This window comes from Aquila chrysaetos, chromosome 3, assembly GCF_900496995.4.
Source record: "Aquila chrysaetos chrysaetos chromosome 3, bAquChr1.4, whole genome shotgun sequence".
Classification (NCBI taxonomy): Eukaryota; Metazoa; Chordata; class Aves; order Accipitriformes; family Accipitridae; genus Aquila; species Aquila chrysaetos.
In genome coordinates this window covers 65918969-65941951 of record NC_044006.1, presented here as the reverse complement: position 1 = coordinate 65941951, position 22983 = coordinate 65918969, and the positions used below count along the sequence as shown (strand labels likewise).

The following is a 22983-nucleotide window of genomic DNA, read 5'->3' as shown; positions in this document are numbered from 1 at the left end:
TGTGAAATAAAACAAGTACTTTCCACCAGAATCACAAGTACCTTGAGAGGCGAATGAAGTTTCGACAACTGATTCTCAAAATTTAAGTGTTAGTCCTGTTTCTGGGCTATTTCTAAACTGTAGCGGTTGCAGTTCAAAGATGGACTAATAAATGGTGGACTAATGACTAAGTCATGCTTCTGTCTTCGCTTTGTGGGACTCTCTAGCCATGGTCTGCTTCAGGTCATGAAGTACACTGGTTGTATTTTAGGCTGGTTGCCAGTGGCTGCCACAGACAATTTTGGCTGCCGTAGGTCACTTATGTTCGTACAACCTCCAATCTGGCTGCTTATTTTAGGACCATGATAGGTATGGCTCAGCAACAGGAACAATGTAATCTGAAAGCTTCTGACAGAAGGTGATTGTGTACTGTTGGGGAATTATATGTTTGTGGCTACTTAGAGCTGTTGCCCAATTTACTGGCTCAAGATTATTGTCTTTGAATATGACCTGTTATTTTTGAGATAAACTCAAAGATTTAGTGTTGTGGAAGGCAGCATAAGTAGAGGGATTTACGGATTACATGGTAATGGTCTGGAATATTATAGACCAGGACTGCTGAAGTAAACATCTACATGTCTCTACGTTTGAAGCACTACAGGTTTCCCAACATTTTGAGGCATATTTAATATAGTAGTCCAGATGTACTGCTCTTGTCCTGGTAATTTATATTGGAAGAAAAAATTCTTCCACTGAACAAATAAAAAAACTCCACTCCTTCAGCAAATACTGAATTTAGAAACAGCTAAAAAGAACCCTGTAGCCTCTTGGATTTCAGAGTTTTGGAATACCACAGGCCATGACTGTAGAAGAAAGATCTACATATTGCTACTCTTGAAGCATTACAGGCTTCCAAGGAACATCACAAAACATATTTAATATGGTAGCGCAGATGTACTGATCTTGTCCTGCTAGCATATGATGGAAAAAGAAATTCTGCCACTGAACGAATAAAATAAATTAAAAAAAAAAAAAAAAAGTAAAAAGAAACAAACACACAAAAAAACCCCAAACCAAAACAACCCACACTCCTTTTATGTTGTCCAAATTACAGAGTTTATTTGTTAACACTTAAGTAATTTGAAGACAGTCACAAGGAATTTTCAAACTCTAGCCCCCCAAAAAGGCACCTTTTCCAGCAAATAATAGTGTGTGTATAGTCATGAATATAAAATACATATGTATGTGTCCATCTGTATAATATAAATATAATTTTTATGTAAAATTAAGGGATGTAGTTATTAATAGATGAGTGTAACTATGTCAATGCATTTAGTATTTTGGAGAAATTGCTTCTATAATTAGTGGATTCTATGACTGAAACTAGTTTCTTAAGATTTTGTTTTAATTTTGAAGAAGGAGATATGTATGTAGTCTAGATGTTATGCTATTGTATCTATTTGAGCAGTAGAATGTTCTGATCTAATAGAGTGTTATGTTACTGTTTAGAAAAATTGTACAGTATTTTCTTCAGGTATTCAGAATCATTATTGTGATTATATGCAATGAAACCTGTTGGATAATTAAAAGTAAATGGAAGAAACCCAAATTGCTTTCTTAATCATTTGTTCAGATCTTGTATTTGACTGCTTCTTCTCATCTTTCCTTTTGATGATTATAGGCTCTTACATCATTACTGATACATCCATTTCTATACTTGAATAAATTCTTTCTGTTTGATAATATTTAGACATTTTCCTTAGTTTCTCTGTTTTGCTATATAGTCTTTTAAGTATGGAACTTTATTCAGGGTAGCACTTAAACATATGCACTAAGTCTTTAAGCATGCATTAAGGCCAGTGTTTATCTTTAAAATTGGTGGTACTAAAGTATTTCTTGATGCTTGTCCAAGATGCATAGTTTTGATTTTTCATTCATATGGTTAGTATTACAGTTATTTATTTAAAGGCCTGTCTAGCTGACTAAAGTGAGGAAAACTTGGCTTAAACACAGAATAATAGTGTTTTAATTTTACTCAAACTCCTCTGTTGTAGTGGTGCATATGTATGTGGAACAGGATGTAGGCACAGGAGAGGAATGTTCTTTTTGGGGGAAGGGAGTGCCTTTAAAATAATTTAAAGATTTCTGTAGTACTGTTTGTAACCCTGCTATGAAAATTATTGCTTTCAAAGACAATTGAATAGACAATATCAAGAAGGACAATAAATTATCAACTCTTAAATTATTTTCAGACATTATGTAAAGCCATGTAAGTGAGTCCAGAAGAGCAAAATAAATCTTTTGCTCTGTCAAAGGCTTTAATGCAAAAGCAAGTGGTAATTCAGAAAGATTTTGAATAATTCTTATGTTATAAAAAAATACTGGTTTTACTTGTGGCTTTCTTTTGAAGCTGCTATTCTAATCCTATGTGTATCAGGCTATATTTATTATTCAGGACTAAATCCATGTTTAACCCAGTAAATCTCTTTTTCAGTAATAAGCATATAATTACATTTCATAGTTATTATGGTAATTCACAAATCCTATTGTAAGACTCCACAAATAATCAAATACAGCAACATTTTGTTAGACAAGTTCTACAGAGACTTCATGAAATTATCTGTATTTACATACTTGAATCACCGCAAGTAGTGTATTCGGATTTAGATAGCCAACATGTAAAAGTCTAAAGCTTCAGTGTTTTAACTGTATTTTGTAAATATCAAATTATAATATCCTTCAGTCCTCAGCCCTTCTGCAATGTAAGCCACTTCTTTAGGAGCTTGCTAATAAACACCCAAGTCCTTTTTCTGTATAAAGAGATAAAGTATACATTGCCAAATAATAATAAAATGTATGTTGCATAAACTTATAAAGTTACAGTGATGGTACTGAGAAGATGCTTTTTGTCTCTAATTTATGGTTTTTTTTCCTGGGCTTTTGCCCTTTCTTGCAGCAGATAAATTATGAATTTTATCAATTTTTCATGTAAGACACATGGAAACTGGAAAATATTTGCTAAGAAAGTATGTGGCTGTATTATGAATATATTCACATGGAAAGAATTAATGATTTTGTCATTTTAGGAAATAAATGCTTATATTTTACTCTCTTTTAGAAGGACTATGAACAGTAAGTCAAATCAACATTTAATGTAGGCTAATTTATACATAATGAAGGTATGGCAGATCTGGAGCATTTGTAATGAGGCCAGAGTTACTACCCTTTAAAATACACTTGTTAAGAGGTACATGCTAAAGATAAAAAGCTAGGATACATGATCAATAAAGCAGAAATGTGAGCAAGAAACAGATAAAAGACAAGTATGTGTCTTTGGTAGACATGTGAATGTTTATATTTAATTTCTTCCTATTTTATTAAATATTTACTTTTGCTGACAAAACTATTCTGCTTTAGCCTGTTTGGATCACAGATGCTTTTTCTTTATTCTAATTAGACACTTGGAATACAGAGACTACTGCTGAATGAGACACCAGAGCCTTTGTAAATGAACATATATTAGACACCTGAAACAGTGTTTCTTCTCAGATGCCAAATGGGAGAGGTGACAAAGTTGAACCTCAAAAACCAAAACAACAAACCCAAAACCCAAGATACCAAAAAACCTTGCTACCAACCAACAATAACAAAAAACCCCCCTCCCACACATCTTGTGCATTGATAGAAGCAAGCTGTGGACTTCCATGAAAGGAATAGCTTGTGCTTATGTCTTCCCTGTTTGAGGAAAATGGCAGTGCTGTGAAGAACTGTCAAGTTTTATAAAGTTAAAGGTCTTTGTCTCTGCTTTCCAGGGAACATTGTGTGTGAGGGGGGTGGGGTGGGTGGGTGTGTTCATTTTGTTATGAAAACCATTTCACTGAGGAGATAACTTTTCTCTGTGTAGTAGATCTGTTTTGATCTGAGGCTTAGCATGCTAACTTTCTTTTCAGTACAACTTGTCAGATGAGATTCTCTGCTTTTCTTTGGCATCATGCAGTTCATTGTCCAAAGCTGTGCTTTTAGCTGTCTTGGCATTTAAGAACATTTTCCAGCTCTGCCACAAGGCTGACTCTGGCTGAGAGAATTCTTGCTGTTATTTCCTAATACAGAATTGATGTGAAAACACTGTTACTTGTGATTTTAATCTTAAAGCTAAGTGACATCTATACGAACAACAAAGCAACTTTTGATTTTGGCAAACTTAATTTTTTGTTTTGCATTTGGAAACTTCAGGGACTTTCTGGTATGTTCCTAAGTAATAAATCTTTAGAAAACCTTAGTCTCATTCTTTATTCAGACAGGTAAGCTTTTATAGCTCAGTATTTTGTCTAATAATGATGGATATTGTAGGAATAGATCTTTATGGCTTACTGTGTTGTGGGTTTATATATTCTAGTTACTGACTTTTTATATCCCCAGATAGATGAACACTTAACACCTATGTCAAATAGCAGAGCTGACCTACTACTTTGCTATTTTGATATTTAGTGCAACAGATTTGGAGAATCGGTGCCCAATATTTTGGATTGTCATGTTTCTGGCATCCCTTTTCAACTGATGTGCTGAGGCTATTTCTTTCAGTGTAGCCTAACTACTTTTTCTGTCCTCATGCTTTGCATAATCTCTTGAGTCTGTTTAAGTGGTATGAAAGCAATTAGTTTATTACTTTTGGGAACTTCCTGAATAATAAGTAAGGTAACACAATATGTGAAGAGTTGGGTTATAACAGAAATTCATTTGACCCGTGTCAGGGGACCAGTGGAACTTTCACTGTTGCTCAGGGGGTTACGTGTTTGACTGCTGGACTTAAATGGAAGATTTTACATTAGTATAATTTGTTAGATGTCTATGAGTAGAGAATGTCAATGTGAATTTGCAATTCCGGGAAGCAAAGTGGCATTTAGGCATTTTTCTGTCAAATGAGTCCATGCAGTGTTTCTTGTGTTAATTTACTGCTACATCTGTCTTTTTAAGTGGGCACCTGTCCATGTCAGGAGCTTTGGCTGTGGTCCCTAGAAAATACTGTGTATATGCCTGTGTTACTTTGGAAAGCTCAGGAACAAGAACTGTTACAATGTAATTTCTCCTTTGAAGAAGCTAAATTTTAACTGGCTAAATGTTTTACATTTCAGATAGAAAACTAATCGTTATTGTGAAATGAATTTACTTTCTGTTTCTGGTTTAGTAGCTGTTACTTTTACAATGGTGTTTTACAATCAGCAGCAATTTATTCTCCGATTAACACACATAACACGTGTACTGGCATCCACATAATTATTATAACAAAGCAAATAGTTCTGCACCCTTCATATTCATGGGCTGATTGCACTGTCATTAAGCAAATTTCTGTTTTAATACATGCTGATCATTGCCTTTCTTTAGGAATTAATTAATGTTCTGGGTTTTTTGGGGGTTTTTTGTTGTTGTTGTTTTTTTGAAGACACTGAAAATTTATGGTATATAAAAAAATACTGGATAACCTATAACAATGGGATTTTGCTTTTTTTTCCCCAGGTATGAATGCTGCTGTGCGCGCAGTAGTACGCATGGGAATCTATGTAAAAGCCAAAGTGTATTTTGTTTATGAGGTTAGTTTTTGTTTTATTCATTCTGTATTTGTCTTCTGACTATACTTGAGTTTTTGCACAAATTTCATGGAGAGTGAATAGTATAAATTAAAAAATGTTATAGATGTCATTCCCTTTCATCATATCAATGTTTTATTTCATGTTTTTTTATTTTTGTGGAAAGTACTTTTTACAAGGTATATGCTAAAACTATTTCATTTAAAAGTAATTTTTAAAATATATGGAATTCTTCATGTACCACCAGAAGCTTGAAAATACTGAGAAAGACAGAGATGGTTGTCACCTAGCAGTGAGCTATGTATTTGTGTACTTGTTAGATGCTTGGCCTCAAATATTGTATATTATAAATACCTTCCTAAACCTAGTTAAACTACTAATTATTAAACCTCTGACTTTCCCCCAGTCCATTTTCCTAGGGTATGATAAGGATGTGCCATCACTTTCATTTCACAGATTACACAACTTTTTTTTTGGTCAAGAGTACTGTCAGGCTGGTGCCATCTTTCCTGGCTTATAGGTAGAAAGCTGTAACTGAAAAACCTCCAACCAACAAATGAAAAAGACCCCACCAAAAAAAACCTGCACCATTAGTAGTGTGTCCAGACATCAGAATTTTGTGGTTGAAGCTTATGACTGCATGTGCATGAATACTGAAAACTTCCGTAACAACTATTTGATACGAAAAAATGATGACACAAGTTTAATGTAAATGCTATGTCTTACTGGAAGACTAGACTAAGTTATAGTTAGACTTCTGCCTGAAGGACACTTACAGTTTTTTATAAAATTTGAGAATTAAAGAATACAGTAAATAGATTTAGCAAGAAATCATTCTGTTCACAGTGGAATTCCTGTACAACTCCTTAGAAGTTTGAGATGATTACAAATCATAATAAACGTTTGATATGGGGCAAAACTTGGTAGGCAATATTCCTAGCAAAATGTAATTTTAATGTTTAATATAAAAATGTGTAGTACTAGAATTCATAGAAGTGCTAGGAAAGTACTTTGGTTTTAGTTTTCTGCATGCAAAATATACAATTTAGCTTTAAAGGGTAGCTATTTATCCATTTTCTTTCTGTCTGCTTATTCCTATAGCTCATTTACTAAAGAGATGTGAAGTATATTGAAATGCAAATAAGCAGAGCACTGTGCTCCAAAATTCTTTTGTACTACAGTGCTACAGCAAGTAGCTCTGAATACTTAGTGTGTGCTAATTACATGGCCAATCTCTAGAATTCCTTCAGTGTTCTGGCTGTTTTGCAGGCTTGCTGAAATGGGTCAGATACTTTTGTGGAAATTAGGGGGTTTTGGCTGTCTTGAAAGGCTAGAACTTGGATTTTTTTTTTTTTTTTTTTTTTAAATTTATGTTTAACTTAAGAGTTACCATCTTTGTAGTTCATTTTACAGTATGTTTACTTTTGTCACCTTTTAAAAACTGTTTTGTATCACACAGTGTATTCAATGATAAATTTCCAGAGAAATTTGGATATTTCTGTTTTTCTGAACTTGGCAAAATTACACTATTTAAATTATTGTGTTCATCTGTTAATTGCTAGAGTTTGCCAATGTGAAGTCACAGATATTTCTGTATGAAAATCGATTGTAAAAATCAAGTCAGTGTTGGAGTTTTGAGTTTCCATTATATATTGTCATTCTATCTTCACTGTAACAGTGTAGTCTGGGAGAAAAACGTATATTTCACTGAAGGTATGGGTAATAGCTCTGAAAGAGATCTTTGCTTCTAGATTAGTCCATTCAGTTCTGTTTGAGGAAGTACTGAATGCTAAGGTTTTTTTCCTCTCTGCCTCTGTCAATTAAAATATGAAGTCAGTTTTCTTTCACAATGCATATAAGTGCTTCAGAGAAACACTGTTGCAAGCTTTGAAATGAAACAACCATTTAATTTCAGCACCTTGAAATAGGAAACAGGTACAGGTGACAAGTGTAGTGGAAGGTAAAAATCTTAGGGTAAGACTTGTTACTGATGATGCCTATTGTAAGCCTTTGCATAATATATATAGAGGAGATGTATTTTTGTATATTCTTGAAGTTACTTAATACTTTTAATAAGGTCCTTCTAAATTACAGTTTATCAGATGCAGACTTCAGTGTGTTAAGCAATGAGAATAGTATAATTTTAGCTTACATTTTTGAGTAGTCATTTTAACTAGACGCACATATGATGAGGTGAAGTGATACTTGTGTTGAAGCTGCTCTGAAAAAGTGAAGAAAAAAACTGAAGTGGCAACATCCGAATGGTGAAAAATGTTTTCTTATTTGGAGCCAAAAATGGAGTTAAAGGTCTCAGCCTTTTCAAGCCTACTTAGCTATAGTTGTACACTCTTTTTCTCCTGTAACTTTCTCTGTCATAAGAACTTTCTTTGCACTATAAAACCACCTGTCTCCTACAGCTGTGGCCAAAATTAGTTCCATATTCTAAGTAAAACAGTAACCCTATTTTCCTTTTGTTTCCTAACTCCATTTTGCTTCATTTTGTGATGAGAGAGATTACCAAGATAAAAAAATAATAATTGGCAATGAACTAGATATAAGTAAATTTCTAGCATTTTTTAAGTTGGGTTTGCCAAAGCCTGAAGAAAGAAACAGATATTGGAATTCATGGGCTATTTGGACATACTTTGGTTCCCAAAAGGAAAAAAAAAAAACAACAAACCAAGTCTTGTGAAAATTTAAAACTATAAAATAGTTCATATAAAAACTATATTATATTTATATGTATATATAATTTATATAGTTTATAAAAACTATAATTTTATAGATATAAAATAAAAAAAGTTGTATCATTTCATTGAAATTAGCACATTTGAAAATTTTGCTATTAATTTGTGGAAACAATGCTTATTCTATACAGTTGCCCTAGTTTCATATTTTATTCATGTTAACATCTTTTAGTATTTAATTTTAGTATATAAACAGTCTGTAGTCACCATCACTGACTAGTATCACATTATTCCTCAAGTCTACCCCAATCTGAATTAAAATTTGAATACCCATGGACTGACTTTACTTATGCTGTGAAAATCTAGGAGATGGAAGTACATGTAAAAGTACCAGGCTGCTCTAAGAGGCAAGTTTAAATTTTTTCACTAATCAGAAGTGATTTAAGTTGGTTTTGTGGTGGTTTTTTGGGGTTGTTTTGTTTTTTTTTTTTCCTTCTTTTTAATTGAGAATGAGAAGAGAAAGTGATGCCTCTCATTTATGGCAATTCATTTTAGAAACTGAGGTCTTAAATATTTATACAAATAACCTGCCCTTTTTCCAGGATTGAAGCACATAGTTCCCAGTGGATGCGTGTTCTTACTACTAAGCTATGGAACTTTTAGATTCTTCATCTTGATTAAGAGTCTTTTTCTCAAGAGGCCAGCATTGGAAATGCAATGGTACGGCAGTCACGGATTTCTGTGAGGAAAACTTCATGTCTTTTATGTGGTGGTTTGTGCACTCAGTGATGCTAGTATTTTACGTTGTCGAGCAATAGCTAAAAAAGCTCAGTAAGTAAACTTAAATAACTGTTAAAGCCCCAAATGTCTCATATGTAACATATCAGAAGATGGCTTGTTTTTTTTAAAAAGCTTTTGTTTTTATGGTTAAGACTGGAAGCAAGGTTTGCTGTCTCTGCCACTCTCTCCAGGAGTTACAGTGCATATGTGTGTACCCTGTGAACATATGACCCACAGGGAATTTCCTCTTGTTCATCTTTCAATATTCAGATTTTGGGTAGAGGAAGGAATAGGCATAAAATGGGGTTGATTTTTTCAAGTGTAGTGCTTGCTGTATTTTTTTTGACCATTTACTTTTTTCCATTCTTGCCCTATAGTTTTAGTATCTTAGAACTCAAGCTACTATTTTTAGAATCTAAATAAGTTGTTTTTTTTTTTTTTTTTTTTTTAATGTAAATTGACAGGTTCCCACCCTCTTTTTGTTAAGGTCTGTATCAGTAACCAGGCAATTGTAACAGTGTCGAATTATTTGATGAAATATTTCAAGTTAAATTCCACCTTTAAAATGGATTGCCCACTCCCCAAATTAGCATCAGTGTTTAAATAATGAAAATGATAAATGGAAATCTTGATCATTATTAGTACTTCAATATAATTAGTCATCTTTTTTTCCCTATAGCTTTTCTAGAAACCTGTCTTAATTCTATGCCTTTTGTATCTCTTAATGGTATGGAATAACAGTGAGGAAATTTTAGCTACATTGTTCAGAGCTAGCTTACATACACTACTTGGCAAGCAGAACTGAGTTAGGAAAAGTGAATATAACAGTTAAAATGGATCAGACCTGTTCAAAAAACTCCCTATCTTACCTTGTAGTGGGAGGAATTGTTAATACAGCCCCTGTTCTTGCTTCTCTACACAGAGAAAGTAGAGCTGATGTGGACTCCTGACCAGAACGCATGAGTTCTTTCTACTTTAAAGATGCATGATGCAGGAGTCGGTCATAGCTCATCCTTAGCCTAACTATAAGGTCTTTCAAATCTTACGGACAATTTCAAATAGTAGTATATCCATTTGCTTTTCCCTGTGTTTTAGATTTGTTAATAAAATACAAATAAGGAATTTTCATCCATGAGTCTCATGATATGTATATATTTACTGTATATAATACTTTCTTGGCTGCACTTTCTTTATTTTTCCTCTCAAGTGAAAATGGAGGGTGAATGTTTTTGTCAGCTTATAGTGCAGCTTATTATAGTCAGTGTTACAAAATGCATAAGGATGCAATGTCAGGCTATTCTTTCAGGATTTGTTGCCTATGAATCTTTGTGTTATTGTAGTTGCCAATAGGAACACCAATAAGAAAAGCTTTCAATCCATTACCAAGTGATATAAGGAACATCATGTTCTTTGCTTTAAAAAAAAAAACAAACAACAAAACAAAACGGCAAGCCTGTGGTAAATGAACTTAGTAATTAGCCTTCATCAAGCTAAGTTGGATCCACTGGAATGTTTCTGTCTGAGGATCTTTGCACTTTATCTGAGAGGTTTGGGGTTTTTTTTAAGTTGTTATGTAGATTAAGCATTATTTCTTTTCCAACTTGCTCTAATTTTGAAGGAATTGTGCAAATAATGTCTTAGCTTCAAGACAGTGTGCGTATGCATTAATATAGAAGACAGTATGTGTATACATTAGATACATTTCAAAGTTATCTGGAGAGTGTACAAAATATGGAAAAGATCTGTTGACTGACAAATTAGAGACATAGGTAATTTTCCATCTAGATGTTTCTTTACTATTTCTTGATGACCTTATGTAAATTATTAGTCAAGTCTTACTGAGCAGAAACTTCTATGCTTTCGCCTTGGAATCTGTACTAGAATCCTAGAAAGCTTAATTTGAGTAACTCATACTTTTGCTGAGTCCAGGTTATCTTTATATTCTTATCCTATCATGCTAGTGAGGGATTCCAAGTATGATGTAATATTCATGTAATATATATGGCTTTTTAAGCCAGTGTAGGCTTAGTACATTTCCAAGTTATTGCTTACTGGATAAAATCTACATATACTCTGGATTGTGCCAAAGTAAGCGTCTCCAGTCTATAATGTCAGTTTTGCTGTCTTCTAAACTTCCTTCTGTTTCTAGTTCCACCTGATTTCTTATTGAGAACCCTAAAACTAAGTATGTACAGTCTTGCAAGAACTGCATACAGAAGAAAGATTAACTAATTGTTCCTCAGCATGATTATCCATATGTACACATTATTTAAAAATGGTGACATAAACATTGTCATTTTTATTTTTGCTTAGTGGTTTTTTGTTTGTTTTCTTTAGTGTAGTGTGTTTGGTTTTTTTTTTCCCCCTTTGGATTTAAATAAATGTCAAAAATTTGAATGGTAACCCCAGTTTTATTCTGGTGTCTGTATAAATTAGTTTTTTTCAGGTTAGAACTTTGCTGTGTTTTTTTTTTTTTTTTTTTTTTAACTTAGTTTTCACAATATCACCTAATGGAAAATAATCTGTAATTGTCAATATCTTTCTGCTAGTATTTATGTAGAGAGTTAATAAAGCCAGGCATAACAAAACCCTTCAGCTGCTCCCTGGATAGTTTCCTTCTGTCAGAGTGTAGTTCCTTCCATATTACAGCATGCATTGGCTTCTGAATACCATTTGAGTTAAGGTATTAAGGTTTTCTTAAATGCATCACTAAAAATTGTATTTTTCTACTAAATTTCTTTCATCTATTTACTGTGTAACTGCCTCCAAAAAGAATAAAGATTATGTGACCTGATCTCTTCTTTGTTTATGAAAAATTTTTGGTTGTTGCTCTTTGTTTTGTTTTGCTTATACCTACCTTAGGAGAAAAAGTGTACAAAGTGTTACAAAGGTAGATTGATTTTTTTTCCTAAGATCATGACTTCAGGCTGAGGTTGTGTTTTTAGGAAACACATTTTATAATGCTTTTCAAAGTTGTTATTTGTAGTTTTAAAAAAAAACCTGAAAATTGCCATTCTAATTCATAAGTTGTGTAATCTGTGTAAAGTATTACTTTATCTTGAAGTTGTCTTTGGAACTGATCTTTTAGGGAGAGGGTTTGTTTTGCTCCCCCCCCCCCCCCCCCCCCAATGTGATACCTGCTTGAATCTTGTTTCATTTAAATTGAGTATTTTTTTATTCACTGTTTTTAATTATTTAAAGTTGCATTAAAATATACAAGGTGAGTATTACTGCAGTGGAAATATTACAGAGTTTATCAAATCAGACTTCTGAAATACTTTTTCTCTTTCAGGGTTACCAGGGAATGGTTGATGGAGGTGATAATATTGTAGAAGTTTCATGGGAAAGTGTTTCAAGTATCCTGCAAGTGGTAAGTGTTAGGGGGTCGGATCCAAACCCTCTCTCTTTAAACAGGGAATGAAAATTCTAGATCCAGGCAACCACTGTATTATGGATTCAAATTCTGTGATGAGTGAGTGACCAGCACACACCACTTTTAGCAGAGCCTCATTTCTACAGTATGGACATTTGACACTTTCTAAAGATCTTTGTGTGGTCTTTTATTTGGTTCTCAGAAATAATCTTGAAAACCTTTGTCCTAGATTTTCAACATTATGTGTCATTAGCCTCCTAAAGCCATATTGACAAGGCTATGTTTAATAAAAAGACATTATAGGGCCAAAATATGAAACAACTGTGTTTTGTAAGGCAAGTGTTTTCTTACGAAACCCTGTTGGCTTTCCGTATAAGTGGATTTAGAATTATAGTAATGGGTGTAATTACGGTACAGTTCTCCGGAGCTCAAATAATACCAGTGACTTTGTACATTCATATTACAACGTTCTGCAAGGTGGCCATTTGGATCTCCTGACACTTTTCCTCAGCATGGTAATATTGTTACCTCTTCCAGAGTAGATGCTATGTTTGGCGAAGAGGCCTTACTGCTTGCCAAGCTTTCTGAAAACTACGTCCAGGTGAAGCGTGGGTTTCTTTGGAGCTTTCTGTAAAGCTAATATAATAAACATAAAGCAGTCAGCAGAGAGACAAATAGATGATTTTTTTTTTTTTTTTTTTTTTAAACAAACAAATACCCTGGAATACTGTTTAGATATTTTGTCCACATATGCTTAGGGGTTTTGTTGTGGTTTTTTTAATCCCCTATGTTGTAGAATCTGTAATTGTAGAATCATAGAATATCTCAAGTTGGAAGGTACCCATAAGGATCAAGTCCAACTCCCTGCTCCTCGCAGGGCTACCTAAAAATAAACCATATGACTAAGAGCATCATCCAGACGCATCTTATAATTAAGAGAAAATTGAGATGTCATGGCCAAGCCACACAAGAGCATAGGCAGGAGCAGGATGTAGGCATCCTATACATGTATGTAGCATACATAGTGTAAGAAAAACACCTTTCTAAGCTTGTTTGCTAGGAAGTCAACAGACCAACAGTGATGCTGAGAATGCATCTTAAAGAATGTGTTTAGTTGTTTTGATAAAAAGATTTTTCAGCCCAACGTATAGTTCTGTTTAATCAGAACAAGTTGTAGTACATTGTTTCAAATACATAGTCTCTTTTCCACTTTCACTTATGTTTTTTGAAGTATGAAAATATCTAGTTTAGATATGTTTTTTTAGTCTTGATTGTTACTTTTAGAACATCTCCACGCGTACACTTCTGCTTTTTTGCCTGTGGAGAAAGCTGAACTGCATCTATTCCACTGTTTGTTTTTTTTTCCTTCCACTAGCAGCTGTTGTGTATTGCAACATAAATGGTAAAATAGTGCCTAGGACTGGCTTGAGAGCTGAAACACCTATTGATAGGGCAAATCGTATCAGTACGGCCTCTACAGATTTGAAGCTCAAATTTAGATTGGCATGGCTGATTTATTATAAATTAAAGTGAAGGAAATGTTTGTGCAAAAGTGAGGTAATCATCTCCAGATTTGTTTGCAGGGAAAAAAAAATTTTGCAGTCTTAATTTCACTTTTTACTGTGACTATAAATAAGGCAAAAATTAGACTTTTCTTCAGCCACTGAACAACATAAACACAGAAGATGTGTAAATAACTTGTTTTCAGCAAGATGCCCAGCAACTTTCAGTGACAGGATGCTTCAGTCTTTTTTTGAAAATAATGACTTCCATTTCTGGAGGAAGTTCCTTAAATCATATCAATAAATACAGTTGATAATTACTACACCAGAAAATTTGGCATTAAACTGACTTATAAGGCACTAAATGTGGATGCAGTTCTTTCCATAATTCTGTAGAATGATAGTAAATGCTAATTTTGAGCTTTAGGGATACATCTTTTCTGTTATTGTTTATATATTTCATGATATTAGGGGAAAAAACATCATGCTTTGAAGCAAATTTATCTACATACTTAACTACTTAGTAGTTTTTACTATTTACACTTTTACTATTGTCATCACATGTAAGTAACAATTAGATAATTTGTTCGAATGCTACTGAAATTAAACCCAAATCATTTAACATTTTCCTTCAAGAGTAGCTCTTTATGAGTCATTTTTGAGTGTTTTTTCACTGGTGTGTGTATCTACTCTTGAGAACATAATTTCCCACAGGTTTGATAATTCTTTGGTTTTCATTCCTTTTTACTCGCTGTAAAATTAAAGATGGAGGTTATACTACAAAATAACCATTCATCAATAATTAGTCTTTAAAAAAATACAGTAAATTACTGGATTATAAATTAAAACTGTTATACTTCCTTTTTCTAGGGAGGTACAGTTATTGGTAGTGCACGCTGCAAATCCTTTCGTACTCGGGAGGGCCGCCTCCAGGCAGCCTACAACTTGGTTCAGAGAGGAATCACTAATCTTTGTGTGATTGGCGGAGATGGTAGCTTAACTGGTGCCAATCTGTTCCGTGAAGAATGGAGTGGACTTCTAGAAGAACTGGCACAGAACGGTAAGTTTGTGTTTAGACCCTTTAGACTGCTAGTCCAATCTCCAGGGAAGCTATGTACCCTAACTATACATACACAAACTATATCCAGAGGATATTTCTTAAGTTCAAAAATCAAGTGCATAAATTCTAGGAAATTTTATGGTTCTTCATAAGGTAACAGTTTTTGATTTCTGTACATCCTCTCTTATATACCATAAAGGTTCAAAAAGGCCAAATAAGTTACTGGGCGACAGTCTGTGTGGCTTTTTTCCCCTATTATGAATCATTTTCAGGGTCTGAACTTTGACCATTCTACTTGAAAAGCCCTTTGCCCTCATATCCATACTAAGATGGCAATTCCTTTCCTACAATGAGCTACACACTTGGTTGTTATTAAATCATGATGCTTTCCTGGCTCTATGTCACTGTTTAGGATCAGAACATTAAGTGGCTGTTGCTAAAAGTGCATCCAGCCCAGTAGTTGTCTTTGATAGCATTCAAGAGAATGTATAGGGAAGAGTAAAAGAACAGAAGAAGCCTAAATAATGCTGTGTTGATGCTATATTTTATTCATAATACAGAAATACTCTGATAGGTTCCATCCATTTCTGTCTTCAGGCTTCCTGAACCAGATGCTGTTAAGCAGTCCTTAATGAATTTCTCTTCCATGAATGTATACAGTCTCCTTGAAAGCATACAGATTTTTGCTGAAAACATTGTATAGCAAGGAGTTCTACAGCTTCACTGAACGATGAAGATTGCGAAGAATCTTCTGTTTATTTTGATCCTGCTGGCTTCTAGTATCATTTGATGTCCTATAATTTTTGTGTTAGAACAAACAGTGAATGATCAATCCTGCTTCCTCTCTGTATGCCACTTGAGATTTTACAGCTGTCTTATTTTCCCTTCATCATCTCTTTTTCTAGATGGAAGAGTCCTAGTTTGCTTAGTTGTTCCTTATATGTAAGTTCTATACCTTTGATCATCTTTGTTGCCCTTCTCTGAACCTTTTCCAGTTCTACCATGTCCTTTTTGAGGTGGGGAGGACCACAACTGCACCCAGTATTCAAGATGAGGGCAAACCATGGATCTACACAGTAGTATAATGATCTTTGTTTTGTTCTCTATTCTTTTCCTAATATTTTCTAATATTTTGATTTTTTTGATCGCTATTGAGCATTGAAGCTGATTTATTAATGAAAACAGCATTATATTATTATTATGCTGAAAATACCATTATTTTATTTGTGATGTTAGGGTACACTTTTCATGTGTATTAATTTACATTTATCTACAATGAATTCCATCTGATACTTTACTGCTCACTGTGTCTTGCTAGTCTTCTTCATTTCTTCTCAGACACTCCATACCTTTAGAACCCAAATAATTCAGTTTGATCAGTAAACTTCAGCACCTTACTGCTGATTCCCTTTTCTAGGTTATTGCTGAGTATGTTGAACAATGCAGATCCCTCTAGAACTCCATTGGTTGCCTTCCTCAGATACAAGAACTTGCATTTACTACTGCCCTCTGTTTCTTATTTTTTACTCTCTGTTTCACATTATTTATTCTATGCAAAAGCCTTCTCTCTTATGCTGTGGCTACTTAGTTTCCTCAAAATCCCTTGGCGACAGACCTTGTCAATGGCTTTTTGGAAATCTAAGTAGAATAAGTCAACCAGATATCCCTTATTCATGTGATTATTAAGTCACCTTTGGAACTCTAGGAAAGGTTTGTAATGCATGGTATACATTCATAGAAAACATTTTGATTCTTCTTCAGAGTGGTGTATTTATCTTTATGGACATTAGTTATATTTTTCATTGTGTTGTCTACTAATTTCTCTAGTATAGACATTAAACACACTGATATATAGTTCTTGAATCCCATATTAAAAATTTGGCATTGTATTTACTACCATCCCATCCACAGATACCAAGGTAGTTTTAAGCACTTAAGCAGCTATGGTATTTCATCCTTGAGATCCTTTAGAACTCTTGGATGATTCAGCATTTTCACTGATGTCTTGGGAGACACAGACTAAGACTTAGAATAGGAGCTTTTCTATTGTATTTGCTTATTAATCATGAAATCAGAGCCTTTCAGTGTTGCAGAAGAGAAGTCTTCAAAAGTTTAATGCTGGTTTTTGATTGTTTACATATGCCCATAATCGCATCCAGTTGCATCCTTTTACTTCTTCATTGCACGTCATACACTGAGACTACAATTTGAATGCTATTGTTTAAATCCAAACCATCAATTTTAAGGTTGGTTACAAAATGTGATGATCTGTTGACACTTTGAAATGGACTGAAAAGCTCTTGTTTCCCTCCTTACTGTAAGGAGTTCTATGCAGGATTCTTTCGTTTGGTTGTTTGATTGGCTTTTGTTTGTAGTTTTGACTAACCTTGTTACCTAAAATATCTAAACATAATTTAATGTTTGGATATGTTTAATTTACAGAAGTAGAGCACCCAAGCAATATGTCTAAAATGTTTAAAAAGAAAAAAAAATCTTACAGGTCTTTCTCTGGATACTTCTTTACAGGAAAGATTGATGAAGAGGCTGTTAAGAAATATGCTTACCTTAACATTGTGGGAATGGTTGGATCCATAGACAATGACTTCTGTGGCACTGATATGACCATAGGCACTGACTCAGCCTTGCACAGAATCATTGAAGTTGTGGATGCCATCATGACTACTGCTCAAAGGTAAATTGTGCATATTATAGAAAACTATAACAAATATACAGTTGTTTATGCTTCAAATCTTAAGTTTTCTATTGCCATACAATAGTGGAGGATATAAGTTAATTTTAAATAGAAGTTAGGTAACTGGTATTTGTAATTTCTAGAGTGGGAATAAAAGCTCTTTTTGGCTGCATCTTTCAAGTGTCTCGGTTTCTTTTTTTCTTAGTAATTGCTTTTCCATCATTCCTGTCATGGCAGGACTTCAAACATCTGATTGTAGAGGCTGCATCAGCCTTAGGGGCAGGGTTTTTTTTTTGTTTTTAGTCTTTCCCAGACATACTCTTCCAGAGAAGATCCAGACATACCTTGAATAGTACAAAGTAGCATCTGCTTGTATATAAGCTTTCCCTAGGTAAAATCTAAGCAATTAAATGATTATTTTTTTTAATACAGCTATTTCATTACAGTTCTTAACTATGGCTCTGCATCACTTACATTTCTAGTAAATGTTCACCTCCTCTCTCCTAACTGCCCTTACATGTTTTAGATTAAAGTAGTAGTGAAAATGAATTATGCGTTAGAAGATACGTAATTCTAAATACATTGTTTAATACAGCCTTCCATTTTGCTAATGAATTCTGTGTTTTGTAAGCATGGTAAACACAGGCTATTTCTGATATCAGGTTCTGATTTCAAGAATTTGGACTGGATTTTTGAGTTTCAGTATTACAGTTAACTTGTTTTCTTATTTTTTACAGCCATCAGAGGACATTTGTTCTGGAGGTTATGGGGAGACACTGTGGGTATGTATTGTCTTCTGCAGTTTGTGTCTCATACAGATGTAATTATGAAAGATCAGGAAATCTGAACCATAAATATCTAATCATTTGTTATGTTTATTAGGTATCTAGCTCTTGTTAGTGCCTTAGCCTGTGGTGCGGATTGGGTTTTTATTCCTGAATACCCACCAGAAGAAGGATGGGAAGATTCAATGTGTGTTAAGCTTTCAGAGGTAATCTATTACTATGTTTGGGATTCCCTGAAGTCTTTGCAGATGTTTGTCTGAAAACAGTGATTTAAAAACATGATCAGGGCTTTCAGCAAGTCTTTGCTTCTGGTGTCACAGATAGTGCTATTTGATCTTAAAACAGCTCTTTTCCTGCATCCTGTGATTGTTTTGAAGAATTATTACGACCTACTCTAGTGATTACATAAAACTGTTCCTATACAAGCAGTGTGTGTACCTCTCCTCGTTAATTTGTTATAAGACATTTCACTTCATCCATGAGAAGACCTGTAGGAAGATAAAATGTGTGAGAACTCTGAAGTGATCAAGTATAAAAAATATTTCCTCAAATCCTAGCAGCTTAATGTATAGCAATTGATTATAAAATTGTGCTGTAAATTTTTTTTCTTTATTATATGGATGTGCTTTTATTTTTATTATAGAATCGTGCACGAAAGAAAAGGTTGAATATTATTATTGTAGCTGAAGGAGCTATTGACTGCCACAACAAACCTATAACATCAGAGAAAGTTAAGGACGTAAGTGTCAACATGCCTATGACACACTTTCTGTTTTTTTCTTAAGATGGGGCTTGTTACTAACAATAACATTCCTGTAAAATGAATCTGTTCCTGTAAAGTAGTTTATCACACAGTTTGTTGGTTGCATTTTATATTTGTGCTTTATTATGTAAATCCATAGTCCACTTAAGGGGGAATTATTTCAGTGACTGTTAATTAGAACCTTTACTCCTTGAAATAGAAGATAACAGTCCAAAGCACCTACTTCATAGGTGCCTTAATTGATAGAGAGTCTGAAATCAGCTCAAATCAATGATTATAATCCTATTCTACCTTATATTTCTTGTAAAATTTTGATAATGGTCTGTTTCATAGTGAAATAATACTGTCTACTTGGGACAAAGTCTTGTCACTTTTTTCAAAATGGTTGCTTTGCCAAAAATTTCATTGGTGTCTAAGATTAAGAAAAACTTTTGAGCTGAAATTATTCTGCTTTTCTTGGAAAGGGTCCCGTTAGAAAAGAAGCTGAAAAATAGTCATTGGCAGGACGGAGCTAAGACACTTTGACTTTACCTGGGGCTTATCTGTCCTGTGACTATGAAGTTTTGTTTTCCATAGCTGTCAGTTTGAGAGTAATCTTTGACTCTTAATTCAGAATTGCAGTTTTACAAAGTAAAATTTAGCACCAAGCAGTGTTAAGTATACATGCTGCAGATAGCTATTATGCTTTTATGGAAGAAACACTACTTGCTTGCTACAAATTTCAGCCAGTTAAAACATTCAAAAACTATAAATACCAGGGATAGAAGATTTTGTAAGTAACTTCTAAATTTTTTTTCTGCTTTATGGTATCCATTACTTATTCCTAACCTTACATGCTCACTGAAGATGTATTAATAAACATGTCTTTCTGTGACTTCAGATTTGATATGTAACAGGAAATGGAAATAAAGCCTGGCTGAATGAAATAGTTTTATTACTATAATTTTTACTGCAAGTTGTAAAAGCCTTGTCAATTAAGGTTAAAAGTCATCTTCACTAAAGTTTTACTCACAGTCTTTTGGGATGTGTAATCTTGCATGTAGGTGAAATGTGGGCTGAATAAAACACTGTAACTGAACTTCTTTCAGGTATTCTAATTATAATATTTAGATCTGTTTTTTATAAGACTGAGGACTGTCCATAATGAAGGCATTGTAACTGTAGCTAAAGCATTGCAATCTAAGCTGCTGTTTTGCCATTATTAAATAAAATGTTCCTTTAGATTAGGAACGTGGAGTTTAGTTCTAGGTTAGGAATAAACTAAAGACTGGCTTAACTTTTATAGTATTTTCATTACTGTTGACATACAAATGTGTAGCGTACATGGAATTATTCCAGTAGCACATAAAGCAGAATAATGCTAAGACATGCATATATAAAATAATGATGATAATAAAACCACTATATTTTGAAATTCTTTGTAGCTTGTGGTTCAGCGGCTTGGTTTTGACACCCGAGTAACTATCTTGGGTCATGTGCAAAGAGGTGGAACCCCTTCAGCTTTTGACAGAATTTTGGTGAGTGAACCTAAAGTAATTACTCATGGCACCACATAGTACAACTACCTTTTGATTATTTATTTGGGGGTGTGGTGGTTCTTTACCTGATTAACTTGACAAATTCAACTATTATCTTGCATTAACTGTCTGAATAGCTCAAATTCAGAATAGTGAAGCACTTCATGTAAAGGAATCTATATTAGGATTAAAAAGCAAAGCTGCAAGAACAATTACCCATACTTAAGGGTATTAAACAGCCTGCAACACTTTCACCTACCAAGGAATAATTGGTTTCAGCTTGAATTACAGAGAAATCATCACCATTTCTGTGATTGGAATCCTGGTGCTTTTACGTGCTTGCTTGAACATTCAAACATTACCTATTTTCAGGCAAGTCGTATGGGTGTGGAAGCTGTGCTTGCCCTTTTAGAAGCTACTCCAGCTACTCCTGCCTGTGTCGTGTCCCTTTCTGGAAACCAGGCTGTCCGTCTGCCTTTGATGGAGTGTGTGCAGATGGTGAGTTTCTGGCAAAGAGCCAATTTATAGTAATTCATTAACTACAACAGACCACTGTGTACAATAATTGTCGTCATTAAAACACTGATGGGAATGTGTGCAGCACTTTCCCACATTTGGGAATAATTAATTTCATGTGTGTTTTCTATGTGTTATTACTTATTCGTGAACTGTCAACAAACAAGAAAAATATATATTTTTAATTTGTTTTAAAATTTCATCTCGGATCTTCTCTTTTTATTGCTACAACAAATTCTTCAGATGCTTGCATCCATTTACACATCATACACAAGTCAGTTTTCGGTTCAGCTTAAACTGGGGCGGGGGGGAAGCCAGATAGATACATTGATTTTTTTTTTTTTTTTTTTTTTTTTTTTTTGTCCCAGGAAGGCTTTAGTTGTCTGTTTCTACTTTGTTCTTCTCCTGTCCACTGTAATTTATGCTACGACAAGAGGTAGCTCATAAATTAATGAAATGTCAATATTTCTTTTGTCACTTTGGAAAGCTATTTCAGAATGATCTATTTACTGGAATACATTAAATAATCAATTTCCCGTGTTTTTTAAACATAATGAGTAATCAACTTGTTTTTTCAAGACTCAAGAAGTCCAGAAAGCCATGGATGAGGGAAGATTTGTTGAGGCTGTGAGGCTTCGTGGAAGGTATGGCCAATAACTTATATCAATATTTTTACTCTAGGAAAGCTGAATTACTTTGCTATTCTGCTGGCACTTGACATTTTATTTTACATAATTTAATATCCATATGTTTTTGTCTATTTGGGAATAATAGAGGAGACAGAAGAAGAGTTGCTTAAGTAGGATAATTGAAATTCTTATCTCCATAAAAACATGCAAACCAAAGAAAACTGTAAGTCAGTACTGTGTCAGAATAGTGATGGACAGTAGTAGGCTACCTATTCACAAAGAAAAAGCTGCTGTGTTGTATGAGCTGATTGATAGCAACTATATGTTTGTTTATTCAAGATTTTGAGGCCAATCCCATGACCTTGTTTGTAAGTAGCTGGTAGTTTTCCAACAGTAATGTTGGAGGGAAACATTCGGCCCTCTTATTTGTCAACAGAGCATTTTCTATTTCAAGTCACTTGATAATAAAATGCTTTATCCATGATCTGTAAAACTAACTTGCCAGCTATATAGTTATTTTATATTTTCTATTATGTTATGGGATTGAGTATTTTCCAGTGTTCTCTCTTTTCCATTTTTTATTGTGTTTTGTATTTGTAATAACTTTGGTGCTAATATTGCATACCTGTTCTTTAAAAGTTTCTGAAAAATTCAAGCGTTTCTTTAAAATAAGTTGAGAAGTTTACTATTTTACTTATTTTATTTACTTATTTATTTAGGAGCTTTGAAAACAACCTTAACACCTACAAATTACTGTCGCACAAAAAACCAGATGCCGAGCTTCCAAAGGTAAGGGGGTTTTTTTTGAGTGTGCAATGCATGTCTGCTTTTGGGGTATCTTAACAAATAGTATTTTTCTTCTTTTCTCCCCCTCATCCCGCCTTAATACTCTCTTCAAACCTATGTCATAGGATATTTTATAAAATCAGTTAAATATTATAATGGCAGAAAGATGCTTGCAACACACAATTTTATTCTAATAATAACTAACTTTTTTTAAAGTGAAATACCTTTCTAACTAGAAAATTTCCTGCTAGACAGTTTCTTTCTCTCTTGGATGTATGTCTGGTCCCAATTGCTATAGTGTCTGGTCCTAATAGTTACTGTTATGCCCT

The 22983-nt window shown here is 33.9% G+C and overlaps 1 protein-coding gene across 6 annotated transcripts in view; it reads left to right on the top strand.

The window, feature by feature from the left end:
- LOC115338740 (phosphofructokinase, platelet) overlaps positions 1 to 22983 on the top strand; it is a 47534-nt gene that overhangs the window by 3678 nt on the left and 20873 nt on the right. For all 6 annotated transcript variants that reach the window (XM_030007498.2, XM_030007501.1, XM_041122151.1 and 3 more), the window contains 11 exons: positions 5494 to 5567; positions 12324 to 12401; positions 14777 to 14966; positions 17493 to 17658; positions 18396 to 18440; positions 18541 to 18649; positions 19087 to 19182; positions 20631 to 20723; positions 21096 to 21221; positions 21819 to 21883; positions 22588 to 22657. In XM_030007498.2, coding sequence (XP_029863358.1) covers positions 5494 to 5567; positions 12324 to 12401; positions 14777 to 14966; positions 17493 to 17658; positions 18396 to 18440; positions 18541 to 18649; positions 19087 to 19182; positions 20631 to 20723; positions 21096 to 21221; positions 21819 to 21883; positions 22588 to 22657 — 1112 coding nt within the window. The remainder of the gene's footprint in view (positions 1 to 5493; positions 5568 to 12323; positions 12402 to 14776; positions 14967 to 17492; positions 17659 to 18395; positions 18441 to 18540; positions 18650 to 19086; positions 19183 to 20630; positions 20724 to 21095; positions 21222 to 21818; positions 21884 to 22587; positions 22658 to 22983) is intronic.